The following is a 24,668-nucleotide window of genomic DNA, read 5'->3' as shown; positions in this document are numbered from 1 at the left end:
ATGCAATAGATAAATTTTATTTATTTGCTTATTTATTTTTTGAAAAAACCCAAACATCATTTCCATGAATCCCTATTACACCTAATATAACCATTACATTCAAACCCTAGCTCATAATCTCTAGCCTAGCTATAAAGTTCCAATCCACTTTACATACATATCAACTAAAAACAGTAATCGTCCTTTAAATTCCATTGATAAACAAGGAGCTATTACTTCAGTTTCAACAAGAGATGGCATTGCTGTATCCTAAAATCAATGTAAGGCGGCATTTCTTCGTAGGAAGAAAGAAAGGAGTTGCAAAGTAACATAATGAAATTCTCGTTCTCTTTAAAATTGTGCTTATAGCTTACATTATCGGTCGAAAAAACCAAAACTGAAAATCAACCCTGGATGTACGCAACCACCTAACTTTCATCAGAGAGGAAATGAAATAGTATCAGACCGGTACATTTCAAAGTTCAGTCAGTTATGGTCAATAGCTAATTCTGACAAAAGAAAAAGAAAAGAAACAAAGAATAATCAGATCAGGGATGTTCTCAGATCAAGAGCTACAGATGTTATTATTTCGTACAAGAATTCTCCCAGAACTAGTTTTGATGCTATTTGAGACATTGCGTAGCTGCAGAACAAAGCAGAAAACTGTCCCATAACAGACTGGAGGAGTTGTTCTATGACAGATCATCCATCTGTGATTCCCCAGGGGTGTGATATTCGGTAACATAGAGCAGTTGTTTTCCCATTTCTGGAGGCACGGCTAAAGAATTTCTAACAGAATACAAAAACACCCTTCTCTGATGTAATCATTCTTTTTGCAGATGCAGAACCAACAATTCTTTCAAGCTGAAACCATAAAAAAGTACGCATCACAGGAACTTTAAAAGAAAGTAAAATTCATGTGACACAAGGACAAAGGTAATTTGAGAGAGAAAGCAAAAAAAAAAAAAAAAAGGCATATACAGGCTTATAATCTTTTGAGTATTACAACCAAGGCAACGAGTCGGAGAAAAGGGAAGGAAAAGCTGGCATTATCATCTATATGACCACTAAATTAACAGATTTGTAATCCCATCCATTGTCCTATGCCTTCAATTCCAATAAATATCTAACAATTTCAAAAATCGAAGGATCCTTGAAATTAACTGCTATAAATTCTGAGTAGCAAATATACTTTCCAAACGCGAACAATCTCAAGATTCTTAAGCAACATAAAAGCCAAGGAGCCAGAAGGTTTGATTACAACCTCAATGCAGTGTAAGCCATTCTTAGGGGAGAGTCATGTCAATTCAAGATTAAGAAAGAAAATTACCTTCATTGGAATTAGAAACTTTCAAGAAATTCAAAGAGAAAGTTTCCTAGACGATGGTACTTGCCTTAGTGACAGAAGGTAATTTCAAGAAAGATCTGACCGAAAAAGGGGAAAAAGAGGAGAAAGGGGGGGGGGGGGGGGGGGGGTACAGCTTGATGCTTGACAAAATGCAGATAAGTCTACTATAACCATTACTGCATCAATATTCAAGAGTAAGCCCTCCAATTTCTGGTCTCAAACAAGTCAGACTTGCTTAATAAACTAAAAGTTCTATATCAAAATTTTAACATCAGAAAAGGAAAAAGAAGTTAGTAATAGTCCAAGCAATGTCCCTGAGTGCTTTCTTCTATACCCTGATTTTGCACAAAATGTGTCTTTTAACATATCCAACCCATGATAAAGAGTTTCGAGTTTAGTTCTCTCACAAGTCAAAATTGCTCAAGTTGAATTACTGGAAAGCACTGCTAGTAAGAACGTGACAAAAAGTAAGATAAAACAAGGAAAGTCCTCCATGAAACATGATTACACTGAGGTTCTGTGAACTTGAGAGCATACTTGATATTACTATCCCCTTAAATGTTTGTTTGTGAAGCAAATCTGTTTGTGCATTTTTTTTTTTGGTGAAGCAAATCTTGTTGTTGTTGTTGTTGCCACTTTAACTAGTAAATAGGGAAGAATTTCCTCACAGGACTCTGAAGGACCTAATCAAATTTCAATCTCTATGAACTTTGTCTATTCTAAAGAAACCTATCAGAGAGAATATGAATAGAAAATTTTCAAGGGACACTTTCATTTCATTGCATGCTCGAAAAGATCTTACCCGGAACTGATCAAAACGAGAAAATAGCACGGTACAAGACATGTTTTGAGATCCTTCGAGCATATTTACTATCTGAAATACACGACAATGGTACTTCAATCAAAATTCCTCAATAGACAGGAGAAAAGGAAACATGTGCTTACAGAATAAATTGTACCTCAGGGTAAAATTCTTTCCTCTCCGGAAGAGAATAAATGATCAATTTCTGAATAGCACGGATCTATACACAAGAAACTTAGGATCAAAATAATGTCATATGTTCAATCTGAAAGCTTGTTAAAACTATTAGGAAAACAATGAAATCCTAACCTCTGAGGTCAACTCTCATGGTACAACATTTCAATCTAGAAAACTTAGAGACAAACACACTGTGTATGGCTATGAACGGTGAGAAAGCCATGAACATATAGGACAAATATTAAGAGAATGACTTCTAAAATAAGATTAAATATTATGAGAATGACTTCTAAAATAAGATTAAACTTCACTAATCTACTTGTATCTTGATTTCCCTTCTTTAATTCTGAAACATCAAAGTTAGATTTTTGGATATACATGTAATTTGCCTCAAATATGAAAGTATCAAGAGGATGAAATGCATAGGAGAGATGCTGTTATCAGCAGTATTATGCATCATTGCAATTATAAACAAATAGACCAGAAGATTCTCATCAATTATATTAATTCAGGTCCAGTTTTTGATATCTCATCAATACAGCAAAGCCTTGTAATCCTAAAGCACTTATTTCTTATTTAAGTAAACGTTTTAGCCATATGTAATTTTAAGAATTCAACTAGAAGATAGCGTCATTTTAAAGTTCTGTGAAACAAAGTCAAATCACTGTGCCAGAAATAACATTGATCACCAATAGACCATGGTTTCTCCCTTTTCTTCATCAGTTTTGTTGTCAAAAAAAAAAAAAATCATGCAGCAGCATAAATGATCTAATATCTATTTTCTCAACTAGTTTTACAGCCCACCAATCTTAATTGACTTAAGAGTACAATAAAGGTGGTAGTAGGAAACACCAGAAAGAAGACAAAAAAGAAACTAAGAACCTTGTATCTGTGGTAGAAGTGAGCTCTCTCAGTGTATAGCATGATTTTCCGCTGTCCTTGGAAGAACCAAACTCGCCCACGAGATATATCACTTTGTTTGGTGTACCTAAATAGGACAAAGAAATTGCTATCAAACGTGGAGATAGTCAACCGTTTGCATCAAACTCAAATATTGTGCTGAAGAAAATGTGAATTAAACCAGCACAATCTAAAAAATAAAAAATAAAAAAAAATAAAGAAAAAAGTGATTGCTCCTTACTCTCCAAGAAGGCAGAACGATGCTTCTTGAGATTTCAAAAAATTTCGGAGTCGAACAAACTCGAAATAAGAACTAATACATAGCATAATTCCACCCTGCATAAATGGAAAGGTTCATAAATGTTCAATATGATCTTAAGACCAGATGTTCTCAGAAAATTATCAACCAATTCAAACAAGAAATAAATACCTGGATAGAGTCTTTTATTTTGGGAAACACCTGCAATGAGAATAAGTTGCATCTGGATAAACTTAGCATAAGAGAACAATGCTTCCCGAGAAAAAGACTAACCATGAGAGTTATGATTAACTTAACCATGCAAAAAGATCCTCTCAATTAAGTCTCAAGTAGAATTACATACCATAAACTGAATTCATAATTTTTAACTCCAATTTACAAGGGGCAGAGATCATTTCAATGCAGTTAGCAAAGGTAGTAAACAGTAAGAATGCAAAATGAAGCAGATGAAGATGGTGATGCATCCAAAAGAAGCTTCAGAATTGCTTCAATCACAGGCAAATGACACAAATGTAATTGATATTGTACTTCAATTCCCTAAATCTAGTCTAGAAATTCGGCCCTTAATGATGTTAGTCCCATAGTCCTCCTCTGTTTTCAAAACTCCTGAAAAGCCTAATAACGTCTTTTAAATGTTATTTCAGATTGGCAATTAGTGTTTACCATCTCTGGAACCATGAAAGTTTCAAAATACCATTCTCTCTGGTCCTTCTATGCCTTTCCTTCCAGTAGTCTCTTTTTTTTTTTTTTTTTTTTTTTTTTACCTTTCAAACTCTTGTATGCAACTTCCCGGTGTCTATTCTGATTTCAATTTCATCACCTACAAGCTCAAGTGATTATCATGTTCACAATTGAAACAGAAGTCAATATGATATGTTCAGACTTAGTTCTGCCTGTTTAAGCAGGAAAGACAACATATGGACTCCGAAGAGCGAGTGCAGAACTGTGATCCCATCAGATAATTCATCTTTTCTCTCAACTATTTACTCACTTCGAGAATGCAAACTGTCTCTGGTACAACACTGACTGAAGCTTAGACATTGTTGAGTTCAACACTATATGTGAAATATTGGAAACCAAATTGTCTAAGATGATAGATGCCAAGTCCTGTATATTTTTACATGCACCCAACTTATGAAACCTGACTTTATTTTCCCTTTTCTTTTGGATAGAATTCCCCAATCTAAGGGTACTTTAAATAGCTCATTATGAAATGCAGTTGGTTTTCAGGTTTATTTCAACTAGGGAAAGCACATGCATTGCATACATTTTCTGATAATAGACAAAGACCATTCATTTCACCATTTACAGAAGTTCAGCAGAAAAGTGAGGAAGCTCATTGAGGACATACTCCCTGGAAATAAAAAATTTCTTGCATTCATGACAAAATGTTTTCTAATTCAGATTAAATGCATTCTTACAGAGGGCCTGATAATGCTTTCTTACTGATCTCATCTCTTTTTGGGCCAACATGTCTCCTTTCCTATGTTGCATGCATAGTTGCCATACTGAAAACACCTTCATCTGAGTTCTAACCCTGCATTTGTTTTCCGTAGAGTTGGGAAAAGACCTATAATCCCACTTGCTACAATTTTCTTAATCTAACCCAGAACGGGAAGTTCCACTTCCCTACCCTCTGCAATATAATCATGCACTTGGATTTTTTCTCTTTTTTGGTCAACGTGCTGTAAGTGTGAATACGTGACATTGCATCTTGGTGAAATTCTAATCAATTTCTTGATCATGTATATTTCACAAAGGACAAACTGGAAACATAGATATAAAAATGCACTGTACTGAAACTTTAACGCTGGCCACTGACCCAACTCTATCAAAGCAAACGAGTCACCAATGTGAATGATTATCTGTAATATCTAAAAATAAACTACATAGGTCCAAATGGAAATAATATGCTGCAGCAACTTTGTTGTCAATATATATTGCACCATCTAAAGTGACAATCCAGCTATCAAACAAACCTTCTTACAAAAATACTGGAAACGAGCATCATCAACATCTGCAATCGAGTCTGCTTCAAACCGCTCGTATATCTGTCATGTTCAAATAAGGGACAAAACAAACAAGAAGACTAGATGAAGGTTCTTCTACGAGTTGATTGATATACAAGAAATATTAGGTGGTAATCCAAAATAAAAGTTTAACAGCAATCTTGCTGGAAAAAAAAAAAGCAAATCCTAAACATCTAAATTTTGCTTAAACACACATTAATACTACAACCCACAAGTATATATGGAAAATTAGCAGTTGCGGTCATTAGCAAAGATTTCTTTTCAACAATATTATCATGTAATAATTGGTCTACCATACAAGCAAAAGCCTATCCCCTGAAGACTAACTGACCTGCCGTACAGGGATCAATACTTTTGGAAGAACACCTTTATAGAGGCACACCAACTTGACCTGCACAAAGACCTCAATCACTGTAACTTGCTACAAGGACATAGACTATGAGCCTGTTTTTATGTTAAGCAAGAAGATCATACACATTATTTACCATCAAGTCATGTTCAATCACATTTCCTTTTAAAGAGAAAACACGAAACAGTTATGCAATGTTTTGCCCCTAACATGTTGGATGATGGGGGTGGAAGCATATTAGAGATTCCTTTACAGTTGAGGGAAATGCATAAGCATCCATACTTCAGACCTCTTGCAATTAGTCACGGAAAGTTAATATAGGAGGATGAGGTTATTATTGAAGTTTAATGAAGAAAATTGGCCACTTTGCCTCACACTTCCCAATCTAAAATCTTCTTGTAAGACGCATTGCATGAGAAAAATGAAACAAAGTAAATCAGACTCATGTTAGGCTCATGTTAGCGCTTCAGTCCAATATAGCAAGTAAATTTCAAGCAGAGGAATTTCACCAAAATTTCCTCATTCCTCCCCAAAATTGGTGATACTTCATTTTGGAGCTAAGGGGAAAAAATAATGCAACTGGAGCAGGCAACCAGCATTGGCAAGAGCCCCAAAATTTAACCTACATATCTTCACCAACAAGATGATAAGCATTCCACCCATAGCATCAGCAGCTATAATACTGCCAAATTAGTAATCTGGAAATGAGAATTAGAGTGGGCAATTTGAACAAATCAAAACTCTCAGGCTTAACTGTTCGAAAAGAAAGAAAATGAAATTTATAGAATGAAAGACTGCAGAAGTGATAAAAAAAAAGTTTCAGTTACAACTATACTGAACTGTATTCATTTACTTCTCCCTTCACAAGGTTGGTGTAAACAAATATAAGGCAAGGGCTCACACTTGGGTAGACATCTTCAAAGACCCAATGGCCCAAATTGGGGTCTTTGAAGACTGGGTCTACACAAGTTTTGGCCTTTTAATATTCATGGATAGTTAAAATCAAAATAGTCAACTAAACATGCCAATAATATCTACATGCACTTAAAGTTATGAATTTGGGCAAACCTTTCCCTCGTAGTTAAGGCAGTGCCGATTGAACAGTGAATTGACGTCTGAAAAAGAGAATGGCAGAGTGAAGCGTCAAAAGAATTATCAGCTCCAACTGTTGTCTAAGTATCTTATGAGGAATTTTAAAGTTCAAATGCATTGGTTTGCATGAACAGTCTCAATTCCATACATCCAAAGAAACAGTTCATCTTTTATGACACATAAAACAAAGAAAGCACAAAATAGTCTTTAGAATGCACATTTTATGTGTAAAAGTAGCCTGCGTAATATATAAAGATGAGGATCAGAAAAAGGATTCCTGTGGAGCATTATAGGATCTTTTTGTTTTCTTTTTATATTTTTTATCTGCAAAGTGGGTGTGCACTTCTTATCTTCTCTTTTGTTATGGGCATTGGCTAGTTGTTTTGTGGGTGGGGGTAATGCATGAGGTGGTTAGTTTACTATTCTATTTGGACGAAAGGCCTAAATGCATGAGGTGGTACTAGTTTACTTTCATCCCCACCCACATACCAACATTAAGCATGATCAAGAAGAGAAAAATTTATAAAAAGCGCAAAAAAAAAAAATAAAAAGAAGAAAAGAAAACAGAAAATCCTATATACTTGGTGCAACATATATCTTCAGAGGTTAAATTGGAGTCAAAAAGCATTTAGCTAAAAAGTCCACATTGCTGTTTAAGGGAACTAGTTAACAGCTGAGGCTATTGTTTAGATGTTGGATTTAGGTTTACAGTTACAAAATAACATTCTTCAAAATCCAGAAGTAATGGAATTATTTCCTTCGCGTTTGGCCTTATGATCCACTCTTAGAGAGGTCAAATCAAACATCTCATAAACTGCATTTGGCAGTCCAAAACATAAAATGTTATATACATGCAACAACTATTCTTAAAGCAACAGTTACACATAATGAAATTAACAATGTGCAAGTAATTACCTGGGTTTAAGTGAGAACCTAGAATTATTGTTTGTCGATAGAATTGCGCTTGTCCATCTAGGTACCTAGAAGCAAGAAAGCAAAAGTTTACGTGGTGTCACACAAATTTAAGAGATCAGATGTTATGAAGGATGATCATTTTTATTGCAAAACAGAGTTATTCCCGCTTGCCTTACCTTTTCAAAAGCTGCTTAAGAAAAAGTTAATCCTTCAAATGTTGTGTGAAAATAAAAGATATATTTGTCCTATAAGTTTTGAAAAGGAAAAGGACATTTACAAATCAGCCTTTTGGGCTCAAAATAAAAAGGCAGAAGTCAAAGGCAAATGAGAACACCTGAAAACAACTTAAAACCTAAAAACAGCTAGAATCAACTAATATTAAAGTAACAAGAATACACAATCCTTGACTCAGATATTTAAAAATAAATTATTAATATTCCAGAAGCTAGGAAATGTAGCAGAAAGAAGACCGAGTATGACAGGAAATACATAGGGCTCATCGAAAGGTGGATGTTTGCCCATAGAGAAAGGTAGGAATAAAAATATACCATGGTCGTATGCGCATTATATCAGTTCCATGCTGCTTCACAGGTAACCGGTTTAATTGTTCAACTACTGTGTTCACATGAGACCAATTCTGCAGATCAAATGAGGACAACAAAAAAGTAAACAAAAAGTTATTAGGAAATGTGCACTTTGTATCAGTTTCAAGCTGCTTGGCACCACATTATCGTTTCAACAACTGTATATAGCTGGGACTCATTCTTAAAGGCCATACACCTAAAACAAGGAAGGGAAGTAGTATCCATTCTCCTCCTTTTATATGAGCCCGGTTGGAGGGGAAGTGTGGGAGAAGGGAGAAATGACTACTTAACTTGAATAAAGGAACCAACAAAACAAAACTCTACCAGAAAATAAAGTCACCTGCATTAGTATGACATCTGCGTGGTCAATAATCAAAACCTGGAAGATGCAAAAGCCCTCAATTAATTGAAGCGAAACAATTAAAGAATTTATTAAGATAAATATTGAATCATCATGGTAGTGATTAAGTTCAACCAATAAAACGTTCTTTTCAGCCCAAATGCACACAAACCCAAACACACACACACTTATATACGTAAATATTAAATGGAAATTACATGGCTTAGAACTAAATAGTTTACCTCTATGGAGGAAAGATAATCAATATCCTTTTCTTTCTCTACTTCTGCCGCGCCAATTTTCTGTAAATTGCCAAATAGAACAAATCATTATGCATATCACACTTTAAGAGAGAAAGGAGGTGATTGAAAAGTCATCTGTTCTCGGCAAACCACCCCAAAATTAGAGAGAGATTGAAAACCAAAAAAACAAGATTCTCTTTAGTCATAATGACATTTTTGAGCCATAGAAAACAAAATGACCATCTCTATTGAATCATAATTTGGAAAAAATACAGACCTTTTAGTGATTATGGTTTTTCAAAGCTCAATCAGTAAACTAAAGTAGAGGTCTAATCTCATCAGTAAAATCAAGGTCACCTTATGCTTTAAAAAAAATACTACACTACTGAATCCTGACAGGGCTAAGAATTGATTTCCACTCTCGGAGTCTAGCCAAACTTTTAATTTATTGAAAACAACAATTTTTGGGTTTTAATCAAATCTGTTAAATCCCACCTTGTTGCACTATCCTAAAATATATTGATCTGCATTCTTTTTTTCTTTAACAGAATATCAAGAACTACTTCAACTTATATTAGATTTAAAATTCCCAGATGATAGAACATGTTACAAAGCCATATTGGTTAGCTATTATGAAAGAATATGTTCCACAAAATTTGGGCTTCATTGTGTTCTACAAAACTAGGGTTTCACTTGAATACAGCCTGTTCCCGGCTGTACGCTTTACTCCATGTGCTTATTTTTCTGATGATCTTTTAAGAGAACCCTTCGATTATTTTAACCAAATTTACAGGCAAGTTAATAATCCCCACTCCCTTTATTGCAGGAAAAAGGAAAAGGTAGTTGAGTTTTGATGGTCATAGAAATGGAGCGCATTTTAAAATCCAATAAGCCCTAACTCTGACCCCCACGATAACAATCTCAAAAGGCATACTGCTCCACATTATTATGATCTATACTTGAAACCTCGTTACAAACCTCAATGTCCTAATATGATTTTTTAGAGCAAAATTGAACATTTTATTGATAAGAATAGTAAGCTTGTACACAGAATGTAGAATTTCTACTGCATCAATAGTACTCTATGCTATACAATACTAGTCATCTAAAACAAGTCAGAGGTAGTCCTGACTCTACAGCCAATTCCCAGCTTGCCTTGTTTACTGGAAATTTTCCACAACCCGCCACTACATCTCTTACAGCAGTCAGCACTTCATGAACAATGTCCTCTTCTTTTACAGGCATGTGTTTGAATAAAGCTTGGTTTCTAGCCTTCCAGATTTTTTAAGCTTGTTAGATGCAACAGTTTGGGTCCTAGTTTAGGTTTGGACTTTTGAGGGTTTACAAGCCTCATAACAGTTGCTAAGGCAGTGGATCCACGACTAGAGATGACACACCTAAACAACAAATAAATAAATGAAGGCCTAAAAATCATTTCAAGACTTGAAGGCTGGTAACTGGTAGAGGTGCTCTAAATATAGGTCAAAAAGTTACAGAATAAAAGTACAATCTATCAATCCTTTAAATACGTATTATACAGTTCCTTCTAAATTTACTACTGTCATGTAAACATTTCCGTTGAATGCGACTATTAGTTTCTTGTATTACATAAAAAATGTGGAGTAACTCAGCCAACTGGATGGTTGAATTGTACTGCTAAAATTTCTTGGTTAAAATTAAAAGTTGGACCAAAAATTGGGTTGGACTACACCTCTTTATGATGCCCAATTGAACCACATAATTTTTTGTTAACTGGTTAACACTAAAAACCTACATAAATTTCCAAAAAATCTGAAAACTGGTCATAATCACCGCTAACAAACACAGTATAGATAGCAAAAAGATAATACACAGTAAACAAGCAGCCAAGGGAGCAATCCATGATGAGGAGTTTATAGTTTACTGGCAAGATTTTCAACCTATAGCAATCCAAAACTCAAAACATGCTCGATGCAGATAAAAGAGATCACATGGCATAGTATGCATAGCATTAAGAACCAAATCACCGTGACCAGTTAAAGACTCACAGTGATCAAACCAAGAGGGGAAGCAACTATTATGTCTGAGGAATAAAAATCAGCATATAACTTGATCTTCCTCCTGCCAATAAACAATCAAATGAAGAAATATTATTAGAAGCAAAACACCAAAGCTTAATAATCAGAATAATGAAGACACCTCAGGGCTTTTCCAAATCTTCAAGAACAACACGATTAATAAGGAACCAGAGCTTGAAAAGAATATGTGATTTCAAAACAGAACAAATTACTATTGTGCATCAGAGAAAGAATAAAGAAGTTATTTCACAGCTAAAAACTAGTATGCATGATTTCTCAATGGACTATACAATTCTTTCGGATTCATACATATAACAATAAATCCAACTTAACCCTCAAATTGTGCCTAATCACCATTTTGTCATTATCAACAATTCCCTAGCTCATCTTATGAAGAATCTCTTTTGAAGTCTCTACAGATTTTTTCCACTCATGAAAATGACCTTACTTCAATCAGAAGAACTAAAACTCACTACTTGGTAAATTTTTAAAGCAATACTACTAGGCCAATCGCTCTAAGCATGCACCAAGAGCCCTTTGGTGGTTAGTGGTTACTGGTAAATTAGGTCTGATGCCTGGATGTTGAAGTATTTTAGCCTGCCGAGGGGAATTGAGGGATGGAAGTTCCTGTCCCATCAACACCTCCACAAGCAATGGTGATAGGGAAGACTTTTCTTGAGAACCAGGAAGAAGCTTCAAACCAATATGTTAAAATAAAATAAAAGGAACCATGTTATGCAATCATGTCCTGTTATATTAAACATTAAACAAACTCACACACTTCCCACAAAACATATCATGTGATGCTTAGACTGCAGAAAGTCACCGTCAGCTCTTTCCAAAAAAGAAATCTCTTGACAAAGTTCAAAACCTCCTTTTATTTGATGCTAACCCAGCCAATCATTTCAAACCATCTATTTCCTTGGTACTAAGAAACGACAAAGTCGATACTCCTAGAATGCAAGCCTTCCCAGTCAAAGACATTTAAAGAATATAATTTCATATAACTAAGTTCTGTCACAATGCCAAGGGTCATGGAGGGAACTGTGTTAGAGCATGAGTAGTCAGAATTTTCAAGGTTACTTATTCAACTGATTGCTATAGTTTTGGCAACTGGTCCAAATCAGTACATTATTAAATCATATACCATAAAATTGCACAATGGGATAAAAAGCATGAATTACTTTGCAGCCTTTAGATGTCCTCATCAAGTTAATGAAGAGTGACAACTTAATACGAGAAAAAAGCTAAACATATGAAAACAAATGACTGTAATGTTAGACTTGGCTTAGTCACAACGGACAGCCAAAAGCCCAAATGATTTTATTTCTCCAAGAAATTACAATCAATATAAAAAAATACAAGCATTGCTCCATTCATCTTTTCAGAAAACACCCAATGAATGCGTAAGAATTGACATGCAATAGAAAAAGGAGCTCCCTAAAGAAGTCTGCTCAAACAGAGTCAAATAATTAAGAATCTCTCAATAGTCAACAAGTCAAGATCAGATATTTTACCCCATATACTTGATGCCTATCATGAAATGATCATTGTTATTCCCACCAAACAATGACTGAAAGTCAGAAGGTTTAGAGGACTTCTTTCTTTTTGAGTTCTCAACATCCTCATCCTCCTCCTCACTTTCAACTCCTCCACTCCCAAACTCCTCAGTAAAGCGATCCATGTGTTCAATATTAACCTGGGGAATAGGACAATGCAGAAAATGCATTGAAGAGACTGTTCATTTTAATGACAATCAATAACTATAGCAACAAAAGACTGATTAACTCCACACAGATGACCTATGCAAATGCCCAAATAATGACAAGAAGCAAAGATTATAAGACATCATATTTGCAGCTACCACAGTCAATTTAGTCCCTTTAAGTTCTAAGCATCACAATTATCCAGACTCCACAAGAACTCGATTGGAGAACTTAGAATGCTCGTCTCCTCTTCTACTCAGTCCATGTAGAATCTACTGTTTAGTTGGAAAAGTGGAGATCCATAACCAGTCTAGGAGGACCATTTGCCAGTCTCCCGCATGTCAGCATGAACATTACACCACACACATTCAAAAACACATTAAAATCTCCTTAATTTCTTCCCATGGAAGCAATAAGAAATATATGCCATCGTTGTTCCTACTTCTTGAGCATAGTTGAAATTTTTAGTCACAATCAGTAATTATCACAGAAGACTGGCTTTTCTTTTTGGTCACTAGCATGCGAATGTGCATCTTGACATGCATTGCATTCTTTTGCCCAAGTCAATGGAAAGTCATATCTGGGCGTAAGACCATGTATGTGCTCCAGTCCATAAAGTATCACTGTCCATCAGGCAAGTTGTATTAAGTGCAGAAGACTGAAAAGTCATTGTCGACTACACAACAGATACATTTGAGTTTTCGATAAGAAGTTATGCAAGAATAGTGCTAAACAAGAAGATAACCAGCCTCAGTGGGCTCTTATGCACAAAAACTCGTTGACCTTTCCTACCAGTGCTCTAGTACAGTGCAGCAATACCTTATGCTTTGAAGGGGTTAACTGGATCAACCTCTTTACTACCCAAAATGCAATGCTTGCTAAAGGCAAAAGGATCAAGACCTGAAAATTAAAACAAAAACAAGGGCAAAAGCTTATCTTCTGAAAGTGTCAACATTAAAGCAATTAAGAATCTTAAGAGTGTGCCCAGGACATCAAAACTAAAATGTATAAGAAAGTTGTCAGACACATAAAACAAATATGAAAGAAACTTTAAGCATCCTTCAATCCTCCCTTAATTTCAAACTTGAGTCAGTTGCTTCTGCATCCTGTTAGTCTCTTTCCCAAGTGGATTTTCAGACATGTATAGAGTGTCTACAATGTAGGTATAAACTTCCGAGGTGAGAAAATTAACAGGAAGAAGTTCATTACATTAACCTAAATAAATCAGCTACAAGTGACCAAAAAAGCAGGGAAATCTGTACATCTTGTGGGTTAAGATAGTAGCACATGATTGGTGAAAGATCTTGGCAATGAAACAGAGATGCCAAGTTGTCCATGCAGGCACCTCCGATCAATACTTTCCAATCTTTGGCACCATGGTTTTGGAACTCAAGAACAAGCTCTGCTCTATGATAATCACTTAACAAAGGCGTCAAGTAGTTCACGTGAAAAGAAAGGCAAACTTTCAGAATCTTTTCCCTTTTCAAATATCCATTCCCTTGGATCGGTCACTGTCTGTATCAGATATAAGAGGGTCCGAAAACTGCAGCACTTTTGAAATTCAAGGGCAAGGTAGCACCAAAGCAAATATTGACAAAACCAGAAAGCCTACGAAGTGAAGTTCAAATTTGCCAGGAGAAGGCACAGCTCTTTCTGACCTTAAGTCTACCTAACAATTACTAATAGATGGAGAAACTTGCGCATACATTAGGTTTACCAATTTATAGTAACTGTTCATTGAGCAAAAGATAGCCACTTAGATGAAAAATAAATTGATTACGTGACAAAGGGGGAAAAAGATCATAAGAACAACACCAGACTAGTAAGAACGGAATAGATAAACAGCCAATTAAGACAACCAGAATAAATAAACAGACGCATGGAAGAAAATTTTGTGCATAACCTTTCTTATGTGCAGAATTACACCTAGAGCAAGCACTATGAATACCTTAGGACGAGTAAACCCATGGTCCAGGAAACCATCACCATTGAGAATGCTCCCTTGTCCTTGAGCATCAGCCACTTTTGCATCATTTTTACTGATCAAATCCCTTGTTCTCAAAACATGATTTAACTGCATACCACTGTTTTATCAGCAGTTTGAAATGCACAATGTTGTTTCGCTTCTCATTACAAAATGATGCTATAACAATTAAAAATCCATATAGAGAAAGTTGGAAAGGAAATGCCAATTCAAAACACAAAGGTAATGACCAAAATACAAGTATAAAACCATATACATACAGTGTGCAAAACATAAGCATCCAGGATACTCGAGTCCTCTTGACCTTTAAGATAAAAAGGCTTCTTGTTATGGTGTAATACATCCCGATAGCTGTTGCCTACAGAAATAGTGTGATTGGAAGATTATATGTACAACTTTTAACTGATGAATATAACCCCATTGAACAAGCAAGAGTTTATCATAAAGCAACAATCATCTCAATTCTCTAGAATGTGTCAAAAAGTGATTGACTATCAATTGTTAACGCAAAATAAGCTCAGAGTGACAAAAAAGGGAAAATATTATAGCAAATATAAGCTGAATAATAAGGCTCAATCCCAAACTGCACTTTAAAAAGGACCACTTCATGTTAAATAACTTATATTCTAGTTGCTGATCTTTGATAAGTTAAACAACTATTGCAGAAAGGGGGTCAAGCATGGAAGAAAATCGAAAATAAAGTCCAAAGGCATCTCAGAGAATCACAAGGTTTTCAGTCATTTTATATCATCTACACTGAGAAGCATATATATATCTTGCTCGTGGTTGACTCTGATTCCCTAGAATAAAATAATGGACAGCTTAGACGTTAAAAGGAATCTCATAGTTGCCCCTAAACTTTGCCTTTTAAATAGATAAATAAACATTTGGTTTGCAGAAATATACATTCTTTAAAAAAAAAAAAAAAAAAAAAGAATGCACTATGAAGACCATCTAAACATACACGGGGCATTGACACCTTTCCGCCTACCAAAGAAAAAGGGGAAAAGCAAAAGTACTCTTAATGTAAAAAATATACACCTGTATGCTTTTAACATTTGTTATGCAATACATGCTCAATAACATGCCAGTTTGTCAACATTAAATCTGTTCATCAATGTTTGATGCAAAATGAAACCCAACTAAAGAATCACATAATTGAACCTGAAGTAATACACAGCAAGCATCAATTAGATTGAATTTAGAAGCAATACCAATTAAACCAAACAAAGATGACCAAGAAAATTGCGTTAACACCAATTAATTTCTTATGTCTTTTGCTGAGTATTCCAGCATTGTTAAGATATGTCATCCAGGGTAATAAAAAACCTAGCCTTTTCCAATCAACTGCTTGTAAATAACATTGTAACCCCTAGACCTAGTCTTTAAAAGTTTCTGATGCAAAGTGCAGAATGAAAGTACAACCTGACAAAGCCACTTTTGTTTTTTGAGATATAAATTTGGGACTCTCAAGAAACCAAACTCAACCAGGAAGGGCAACTATAATAAATAATTATGCAAAATGCAATTCTCAAGAAAATTATACAAAAATTAAGCCAACTGAAGGAGTCAAAAAGAATTTTATATTTATGTGGATAAATCCATATTGCCTTCGTTATTATGAAATCTGAACACAATGATTGAAGAACTTAGGAGGAATAGAAACTAATATAGTTAAATTTTCCTTGAATGTTTCTAGAACTAAATCTCGCTAACAAGAATTTCTTCTTCAGAGTAAGTATGATTCATTCTTTCACATGTATCAGACTGCTACTGGTTCATCCACAATTTCTGGTGCCAAGTGATAGGGCCAAAGTAAATTCAGTAACAGCACAAAAATAAACTAACAAACAGGATAGACCTAAAGGTTTATAAGCACTTTTAAACATGCCAAGCATGCTATAAGTTGTTCCACACAAAAGTTAACACCACAAAATTCCTGTTCCAAGGTGACAGCAAATGCTACAATCTAATTCAACGTCACATTGATGAAAACCATCACCACTATTAATCATAAGTAACATAAGAAGTTTGAGTGGCAGAAAGGTGTGGCCAAGTTTGTTAGATCACTTACAGATGGAGAAAAAGAATCTCTGCTCAGATGATTGAAAATCAGTGCCGCCAGATCCTTGGTAGACATCTACCCAATGCTTATACAATCTTGGCTTGAGGCCACACATTTCATTCATGTCAATGTCCTGCATAAACAGTCATCAATTACTTGTCCTGCTACTCTCGGAACTATACTCAAGTCCTTTTAAATAGAGTCTATAAAGGAGATCAAAAAGATCTCAAAAGGCAACAACAGACAAAGTGCAGGGTGCACCAATAAAGACTCCATTAATTTCCCTTTGCTGCAACATCAACGACTTCTAACTAGCGTAACATTTTTACACAGTCCACACAGCACTAGAATGCGGAACCAAATCACAGAAACACATAACAGAAAGGAAGAAAGAAAGTTGTAAATAGAGGAGAAAGCACTCTCCTCCAATATCAAAACAAAAGGCATAGAAGATAGTTTAAATTTCATAAGCTACCTTAAAAAAAAAAAAATTAAACCTATCCAAGATCATCAGATGATACCAAGTGGGTGAAGTTAAATAACAGCAAAATTTAATCTATAAACACCAAGTTGTACATCTTTATCTTTCAATGATTTGTAGAGATAAACATACTAATGCAACAAGAAATATGAATGAACTCAAAACATTCATGACTCCTAGATAAATAGCGAAATGAGCTCAGGGCTCAAGCATATTGATTGATGATCATATGGTTGTGGAAAAGATAAGGGCAAAATTGGCTTTAAAAAGTCAAGAACTATGATACATTAAAAAAAATGCTCCAAAAGAATAAAAGTAAACGACTACCTTCCCATAAAATCCTCAGCTAATGCAACATGAACACAGGCAATAAATCATGTATTGAGCTTAGTCATGCCACCATCTAAGAACTAGATCATGAAATACAATGATAGATGATGTTCAAAGATACTCTAAATGATAAGCACTGCCATACCACACTGCAAACAGGACTTAACCTGCAAAATTCTCTCCCAGTGCTAACAAACAAAGAGTATTTGGCGCTAAAAGACCAAATAGTAGGATATTACCCTAAAATCTTCCTTATCCACCCACAAAAAACAGGTCATGAATATTAAAAGAGTTGTTTTGCTTCAGGAGAAACTGATTTTTTGTATGCTTGTGGGAGGGAGGGTCCAACTGCAGCATCGTATGCCCAAAACTTGAAGTAAATAAACACAATGGGCTATTAGATCCACACAAATCCGCATCAATCAACCACTAGGCTAAAGGAACCAGAATTACAAGACGATAACTATTACAACAGTTAGAGCTCTTTGCATGCAGAAACTCACCATATCAACCAACAGTTATAATTAAAGAGATCTACCTTCAAAAAACAGTCTCCAGTTCCTCTCCACTTGCAATTGGGTGCACGAAGAGCAGGAACTTCCCATTTGTAATTCCATTTCCTCTTGAATAAGTTGTCAACCTCTCCTTGAGATAATTTATATTCCAAGTGACTGCTGAATGTACTACAAGTTCAGAAACCTCAAGTTAGGTATATAGACAGTTCTTGTGTCCCATATATTTTCGGTGGGGGTAGAACATCGTATTAGAATGCAGAACAGTTGTTGCACTGGTTCCAAAAGGAATAGGAAAACATGTTAAAAATGTTAAAGACCATCTACATTGAAAAACATGTAAAAGATCGCCCATGAAATTCTATACTTGTGTTCGATTAATTTCTTAGTCAGGTATAAATTCCTTGCAATCATTCAAACTAGGAAATTACAAGGTTTCTCGTACAGTGCAAAGTTTACAACAAAATATATATATAATATAAGAAAAGTCTCGTCATAGAAACGCGAATAGGAAAAGCACAACTTCAAAACAAATTTATCACTTTCCTTGGAGATTTAAATTTATAAAACAAAACTGGCATAACGCACAGTAAAGAAGCACCTACATATCATACCCTCTCTCTTTTGCAGTAACTAGTCAAACTAGGTACATGTTCATTAAATGAATACGCCATCACAAATTCCATTAAGAAGGGCAACAAAATAAAGATCAATGATCCAAAGGAAGAATAAAAAGAAGTCAATGAGCAAATTTGATAATGACAACAAAAAGACTCCAAAATGCTCGCATTTCAGTGCCATAATGTATCTATCATTTCCTTGGTGATAAAAATTAGATTATAGACAACCAAAGTTTGTCCTTGCTTTTTTAAAAACATAAGTTGATTTCCTTTTCGCTTTCCACCTTTGTCCTTTTCGCTTTCCACCTTTGTTTGTTTTATAAGAAAAAATGGAATCCCAAAAGCGATAATAGAAAAACCAATGCAATTTATGTCATGTAAGAATACCTTCTGCTGGTAATGGATTCAACATTTGTTCTCGAATCATGTTCTTCGTCTGAGTCAGAGGCACCAATCTCTCCATCATCTGATCCAGAATCTTCACTCTTTTCTGTAGAACCCGGCACACCACTTTCTTTGGCACCATTTATCATTTCAATTCTTCTAGGAGACTCATCAATACTCCCTAATTCAAAAAAATAAATAAATAAATCAATATTCAACAGTCAACTACCCAAGCAGCTCACATTACAAAATGACATAACAAGTTGATTGCATCACTACTCTTACCACACCATAAATTATCAACATATCAGCTTTAGGCAAGATTACTAATTTTTTTATTTGGAAAAATATAAAAGCAACGCCGATAGGGTTGTAGTAATCAATTGAGCAATTAAAGATCATGCCTTCCATAGTTTTTCTTATTGTTTGTATTGTTATGGTTGCTTGTTTGAAAAGTTGTGCTTCTGAGGTGATTTCAGACTATAAGCAATTGCTTATAACTTGAAAATTTATCTAATTTTTCAACTGAATATTTTGGTGATAAAAGATATGCCCAAGTAATTAATGATATCTAACCATTCACTTTAACTTGATAACTTCCGATATATGAACAGACTTCGACATGTTGTACAGGAAAAAAGAACAAAAATCCATTTTAACCCATGTGTATCAATAAATAAAAAATACTAATTCCAAGACACAAAAAGTGTTTTATCCCTCCGATGATGTAAAGATGTTTAAATTTTACATCAAGGAAAGATTATTAACTTTTATTTTCCATCTCATCTATGCACCCAAGGCAGTAGGATTAAAGAATACTAGTTGAACTTTTCTCCAAAATTATTATTATGCCCAGTTTTAAATATAACAAGTTTAACACTTTAGCCCCCACAGAATCTGAAACATGACATAATTCCAATCCTTCACATAAGTAAGCTAATGTGAGCATTAATGATCAAAACTTGTGCTCTAAAAAATTTTCAAGCTACAGTAACTAGCGTGCAAGCTCATCACCACATGCTTTCACCTAAATAACATAGTGGACTATGTGCTCAATACATTCTATCCAAATTATCATAGTGCTTGAAACTAATAAACAAGCCGATTAACTGAAAACATGGAACCAAGAAACCCAGTACAATCTATGATGGAGGTAATAATCAACATGTAAACTTACGGGTCAACTAGGCAAAAGTTCAGCAAAAGCATTAAAGGATATAACAATAATAATATGATGCATTGAAGTTTACATTTAATGAGAAGAGAATGAAAGGCATTATACTTCCTTGTAGCCAAATGAAGCAACAAAATACAAATTCTACAACTGATTCATAAAGAGCATATTGTCTACCTTCATTGTCATCTTCAACCTCACTTTCTGATTCATCATCTTCTGTATCACTTTTCCCTTCTTCTCCTCTTTTTCTATTCACAGGAGAAACACTTTTCTTATGTAAGTTTTCACAGACTAAATAAATTGACATCATGAATTGAGTTTCTTCTTCTCTTTTTCTATTCACAGGAGAGACACTTTTCTTATGTAAGTTTTCACAGGACTAAATAAATCAACATCATGAATTCATTCAATGCAACTAGAATAGTAAAAAAAAATTAGCCAAGTGTCTACAGAAACATGGAGAATTACTTTTGAGAATAACAATGATTGATTTGACTGACCTCCTAACCATGAAAAAAGTTATGCATGAGAAAACTAACAATTCTTATGCAGTGAAACACATCAGTTACACTATAACGGTGACAAAACTTATTCCAAGAACCATCTGCGTGCCTCATCATGACAAGAACAGCTTTCAAGGACTTGTATTTTTTAACTTTCATTTCTCATAATCAACATTAAACAGTTCACCCTACACTAATCACCAGTTTGACTAGATACTTGAAATCAAACTTACTGAAATAATTTCCATCCTCTGTAACTCATTTAAGCTTTCCATAATTTTTTTCATCTTTGTTAAAGCACGGGCTCTGATTACCAGGAAAACAAAACCATATATCTTCCATAAGCAAAGAAAAAATGTTCATATACCTTTTACAAACAAAATTAATTAAGGATTAGCACCTATTGTTTCAGGGAAAGAGATTAAAGACATCACTACATCTGTTTCTCCACCTCTTTCATCACAATTTTTTGCCATTACCAATGATCATCAAACAATGTAAAATACTGATTAATGGAGAAGCAATTGATGCTTTTAACATTAACAAAATCCCAAAAAAATGTCATTTGACACTTCAATTCCACAATAACAAAGCAATTATGATTATCTTACAAAAGAAAACTTAACAAACCCCAAAAACACTAGGGGAATATGCTACACTGCACCTCAATGCCCTAGTTCTTGGGAGCCCACCAACCTCCACTCATAGCACTATTTCAAACATGTATTCCTTTTATCCATAGAGCAAATCAAATTTATTTCTAGAATGACAATTAGCAACCTCAAGCAATGCATTACATATACCAAAACAACACTTTCTACATTAAATTGCCAATCATCCAAGTCACAGTTTCCCAATGATAGGCTTTCAAAACCAACTAAAGTCCCACAGGTTCAATCAGCAAATTTTAAACGCATGAAACCATCAATATGTAATAATTAACCCGCAAAATCAAAAGGGAGTATGATAAAAATAAAAACATGTAATACATATAACAAACGATAGACTTTCAAAACCAACGAAAGTCCCACAGGTTCAATCAGCAAATTTTAAACGCATTAAACAATCAATATGTAATAATTAACCAGCAAAATCAAAAGGGGGCATACTACGCAGATAAAAATAAAAACATGTAATACATAACAAACTCTTATAACATGTATTCCTTTATTCGCAGAGTACACTGAATTTATTTCCAGACTGGCCATTATAAAACTCAAGCAAACATTCAAAGCAATGAAAACAGCACTTTCTACATTGAAAATTCCAATATCATCATCAAGACATTATCCAAATGATCGACTATGGTCAATCAGCAAATTTTAAACACATAAAACCATCAAGAAGTAAATAATTCACCATCACAATCAAAAGGGGGTATATTTCACAGATTAAGAAAAAGGGGGACACAGATTTTGTAGCACCAGAGCACTACCTTTGCTTAATCGCATTTGCAATTAATTGACTACTTGATCCCAACCTCTTCAATAAATTGTCATACATTGTTGGCTTTCTGTTAAAAACAATATCCTCTTCTACTTCTTCTTTTTCTTTGGTTTCTAATTCAGCCTCAGAATTTTCATCAGACCAATCCTCTAGAACATTTAAAAAAGACAAAAAAAAATCACTAATAACAAAAAAAATCCTTAAAAGAAAACTAAAATGTAATACTGGCTCACCTGAGTCATTTTCTAGAGGTTGCTTAGGTACAAGTTTTTCTGCTCCAGGATCTAGCTTCAGATTTTTGAACTTCTTAAATGGCTTTGAACTGTTCACTCTCTTCAATCCTATATACGATGTACCTATTAATAAGTATAAACGAACATTACGAAGCAAACTAAAGGAAATTTTACCTCTTTTTCTTGCAAATCCTGGTTTTCCCATTGAAACTTAATTCTTCAAGCTTTGTTGGAGCTCTGGGACGTTAATAAGTTAAAGAAGGAGAGAAACCCTAAACAAAATCAAAACCACAAATTAAAAAAAGGGTGTTATACATTGAAGGAAAGATAAAGCTCAGGGACTAATTTGAAATTGTAGCAGGGACCACATTGAAAGTATTTATAAATGTTTTGGGATCAAATTATGAAGTCCTAAAAACTTTGGGGTTAAATTACAAAGAAGGAAAAGATGGAGGGGCTGAAATTATAAATTAAACAAATAATCATCTTCTCCTGACGGGTTCTACATCAGAGTCAGACGGCCATTTCCGTCCTTCTTTGCAATCAGAGCCATACCGAAAGTCAATTTCAAAACTAGCCATTCCAATAGACAACGAAATCCACAAACAAAAACTCCCTCTCCTCACATTAATTTGAATTCATACAAAAGGGGACAACATGAAACGGCAAAACAGAAAAAGGTGCCGCACACAAGCCCCTCAGGATCAAAACTATCCTTTCTACCATGAAAATCAGATTTTATGTTTTGACAAAACATTGAACTTACTGTCTTTTCATTTTCTTAACACGCAAAGTGCAGATGAATCATCCATCAAGTAGAACTTTCAATTAGACAATTCATCGAACAACAAATGGGCATTAAAAACTAGTGATTCCCTACTCCAATGAAATCACGGCTAGCCTCAAAATTGTCAAAAAAAAAAAAAACCAGAAATTTCAACCCAATCAACAAATAAAGCAGTAATCTTTCACCAAGAAATTGCGATAAAGAAACGTAGGCAGCCCACCAAGAAATTGTGATAAAAAAAAAACACCAGAGAGCTTCAAACGTCCATGCTTAAAAAATTGAAATTTGAAGGAAGAAGACAGCTTACAAAACTTGCTTGATGAAAATTCGCAGGTGATGATGGTGGGTTCGGTGAGGTGGTGGCGGCTATGAGCGGCGGCGGTTCCGGCAGCTCTTCAGATGAACCTTCCTTGCTCTGTTTTTTCGCAGCTTTCCTCCTCTGCTTTTCCTTGCCTCTGGTTTCTTCTAGCCGCCACCCCTTGCTCTTGTTTTTCCTCAGCCGTTTTCCACTAGTTTCCTACCCTCAGCCCGTAGCTTTCTCCTTCCAGCCGAGCTTGTTTCTTTTGTTTGATTTCTTGTTTTTTTTTCTAGATTTTCTTTTCCTCTCTACCTCTCTTCTCGTTTCTTTCTTTTCAGCTTGCCCGAGGCCTCTCTCCTTTCTCCCTCACCGGAATCTCTCTTTTCCTCTCTTGTCTTCCTTTTTTGTTTCTTTCTTGCTTTTTTTTATATTTTTTTCACTCAAATTTCCTTAAGCCTTCGTGTGTCCTAACACGAAATAAATAAACACTTATCCCTATTGCATGTGCTTCATTTATTGCATGTGCTTCATTTATCTAACATCTCCCTAATACACTGTCTAATAATCCCTTATCACACTTGTCTTGTTTTATATATATATATTCAAAAACAAATTGGGTAAACCAAACAAAAAACGTTAACTCTTAATTGCAAATATATTGCATAATTTTCATTTACCTTAAAGAAATTAAAACTAAAAGGATTAAAAACCAAATTTTTTGAAATTTTTGTGAGAATTTTTCCTTTTTTAGAAATTAAATGCAAAAATATGTTAAGAATAAAAATAATGAACCTAGTTAAAAAAAATAAACACTAACTAGCTAAAATAAATAAAAAAACAAGAATAAAGCTAAAATTGAATAAAATAAACTAAGAAAGCCAAAATTGAATGAATAAAGCTAAAAAATTGAATTAATTAAATAAATAAACCTTAAAATTGAATTAATGAAATTTTGGTGTCTACAGTGTCATGTCAAATACTTTATCAAGACAAAAAAGGTGAGAGTCAAGATAATATATCACAAACTAACTATTAATGCTTATAATTTTGCATTCTTTTAAATTGAAA

General features: G+C 34.5%; 1 protein-coding gene across 3 annotated transcripts; it reads right to left on the bottom strand.

Annotated features, from left to right (window-relative positions):
- Positions 1–396: 396 nt before the first annotated feature.
- On the bottom strand, positions 397–23,998 carry LOC113692468 (protein NUCLEOLAR FACTOR 1-like). Of its 3 annotated transcripts, XM_027210879.2 has the most exons (26): positions 23,610–23,998; positions 22,690–22,787; positions 22,516–22,623; positions 22,272–22,431; positions 20,508–20,581; positions 19,160–19,337; positions 18,179–18,323; positions 16,839–16,962; positions 15,025–15,122; positions 14,729–14,854; positions 13,600–13,680; positions 12,592–12,773; positions 11,045–11,117; positions 9,018–9,077; positions 8,776–8,814; positions 8,400–8,488; positions 7,852–7,916; positions 6,913–6,959; positions 5,827–5,886; positions 5,445–5,516; positions 3,637–3,666; positions 3,448–3,542; positions 3,189–3,294; positions 2,287–2,349; positions 2,130–2,201; positions 397–843 (listed from the first exon to the last, which is right to left on the bottom strand). In XM_027210879.2, the coding sequence occupies exons 2-26, from the start codon at positions 22,718–22,720 to the stop codon at positions 769–771; spliced, it is 2,253 nt and encodes a 750-aa protein (XP_027066680.2). In that variant the 5' UTR covers positions 22,721–22,787; positions 23,610–23,998; the 3' UTR covers positions 397–768. The 3 variants fall into 3 exon arrangements, 2 of the variants coding, with proteins under 2 accessions (XP_027066680.2, XP_071909933.1); XM_072053832.1 differs by lacking the exon at positions 22,272–22,431 and having other exon boundaries at positions 23,610–23,956; XR_011816176.1 differs by lacking the exons at positions 397–843; positions 2,130–2,201; positions 2,287–2,349 and having other exon boundaries at positions 3,637–3,688.
- Between the last annotated feature and the right edge of the window lie 670 nt (positions 23,999–24,668).

Source organism: Coffea arabica, chromosome 6c, assembly GCF_036785885.1.
Source record: "Coffea arabica cultivar ET-39 chromosome 6c, Coffea Arabica ET-39 HiFi, whole genome shotgun sequence".
Lineage (NCBI taxonomy): Eukaryota > Viridiplantae > Streptophyta > Magnoliopsida > Gentianales > Rubiaceae > Coffea > Coffea arabica.
The sequence above is the reverse complement of the archived record's forward strand: the minus strand, read 5'-3'. Positions and strand labels throughout refer to the sequence as shown.

Excerpts from the sequence above, each read along its gene's own strand:
- LOC113692468 (XM_027210879.2), bottom strand. The coding sequence starts at position 22,720 with ATGGGAAAACCAGGATTTGCAAGAAAAAGAG. Across the intron at positions 12,774-13,599 it reads TAACCCCTTCAAAGCATAAG|GTTAATATTGAACACATGGA; the intron begins GTATTGCTGCAC and ends CCTATTCCCCAG. Across the intron at positions 3,543-3,636 it reads AAATAAAAGACTCTATCCAG|GGTGGAATTATGCTATGTAT; the intron begins GTATTTATTTCT and ends CCATTTATGCAG.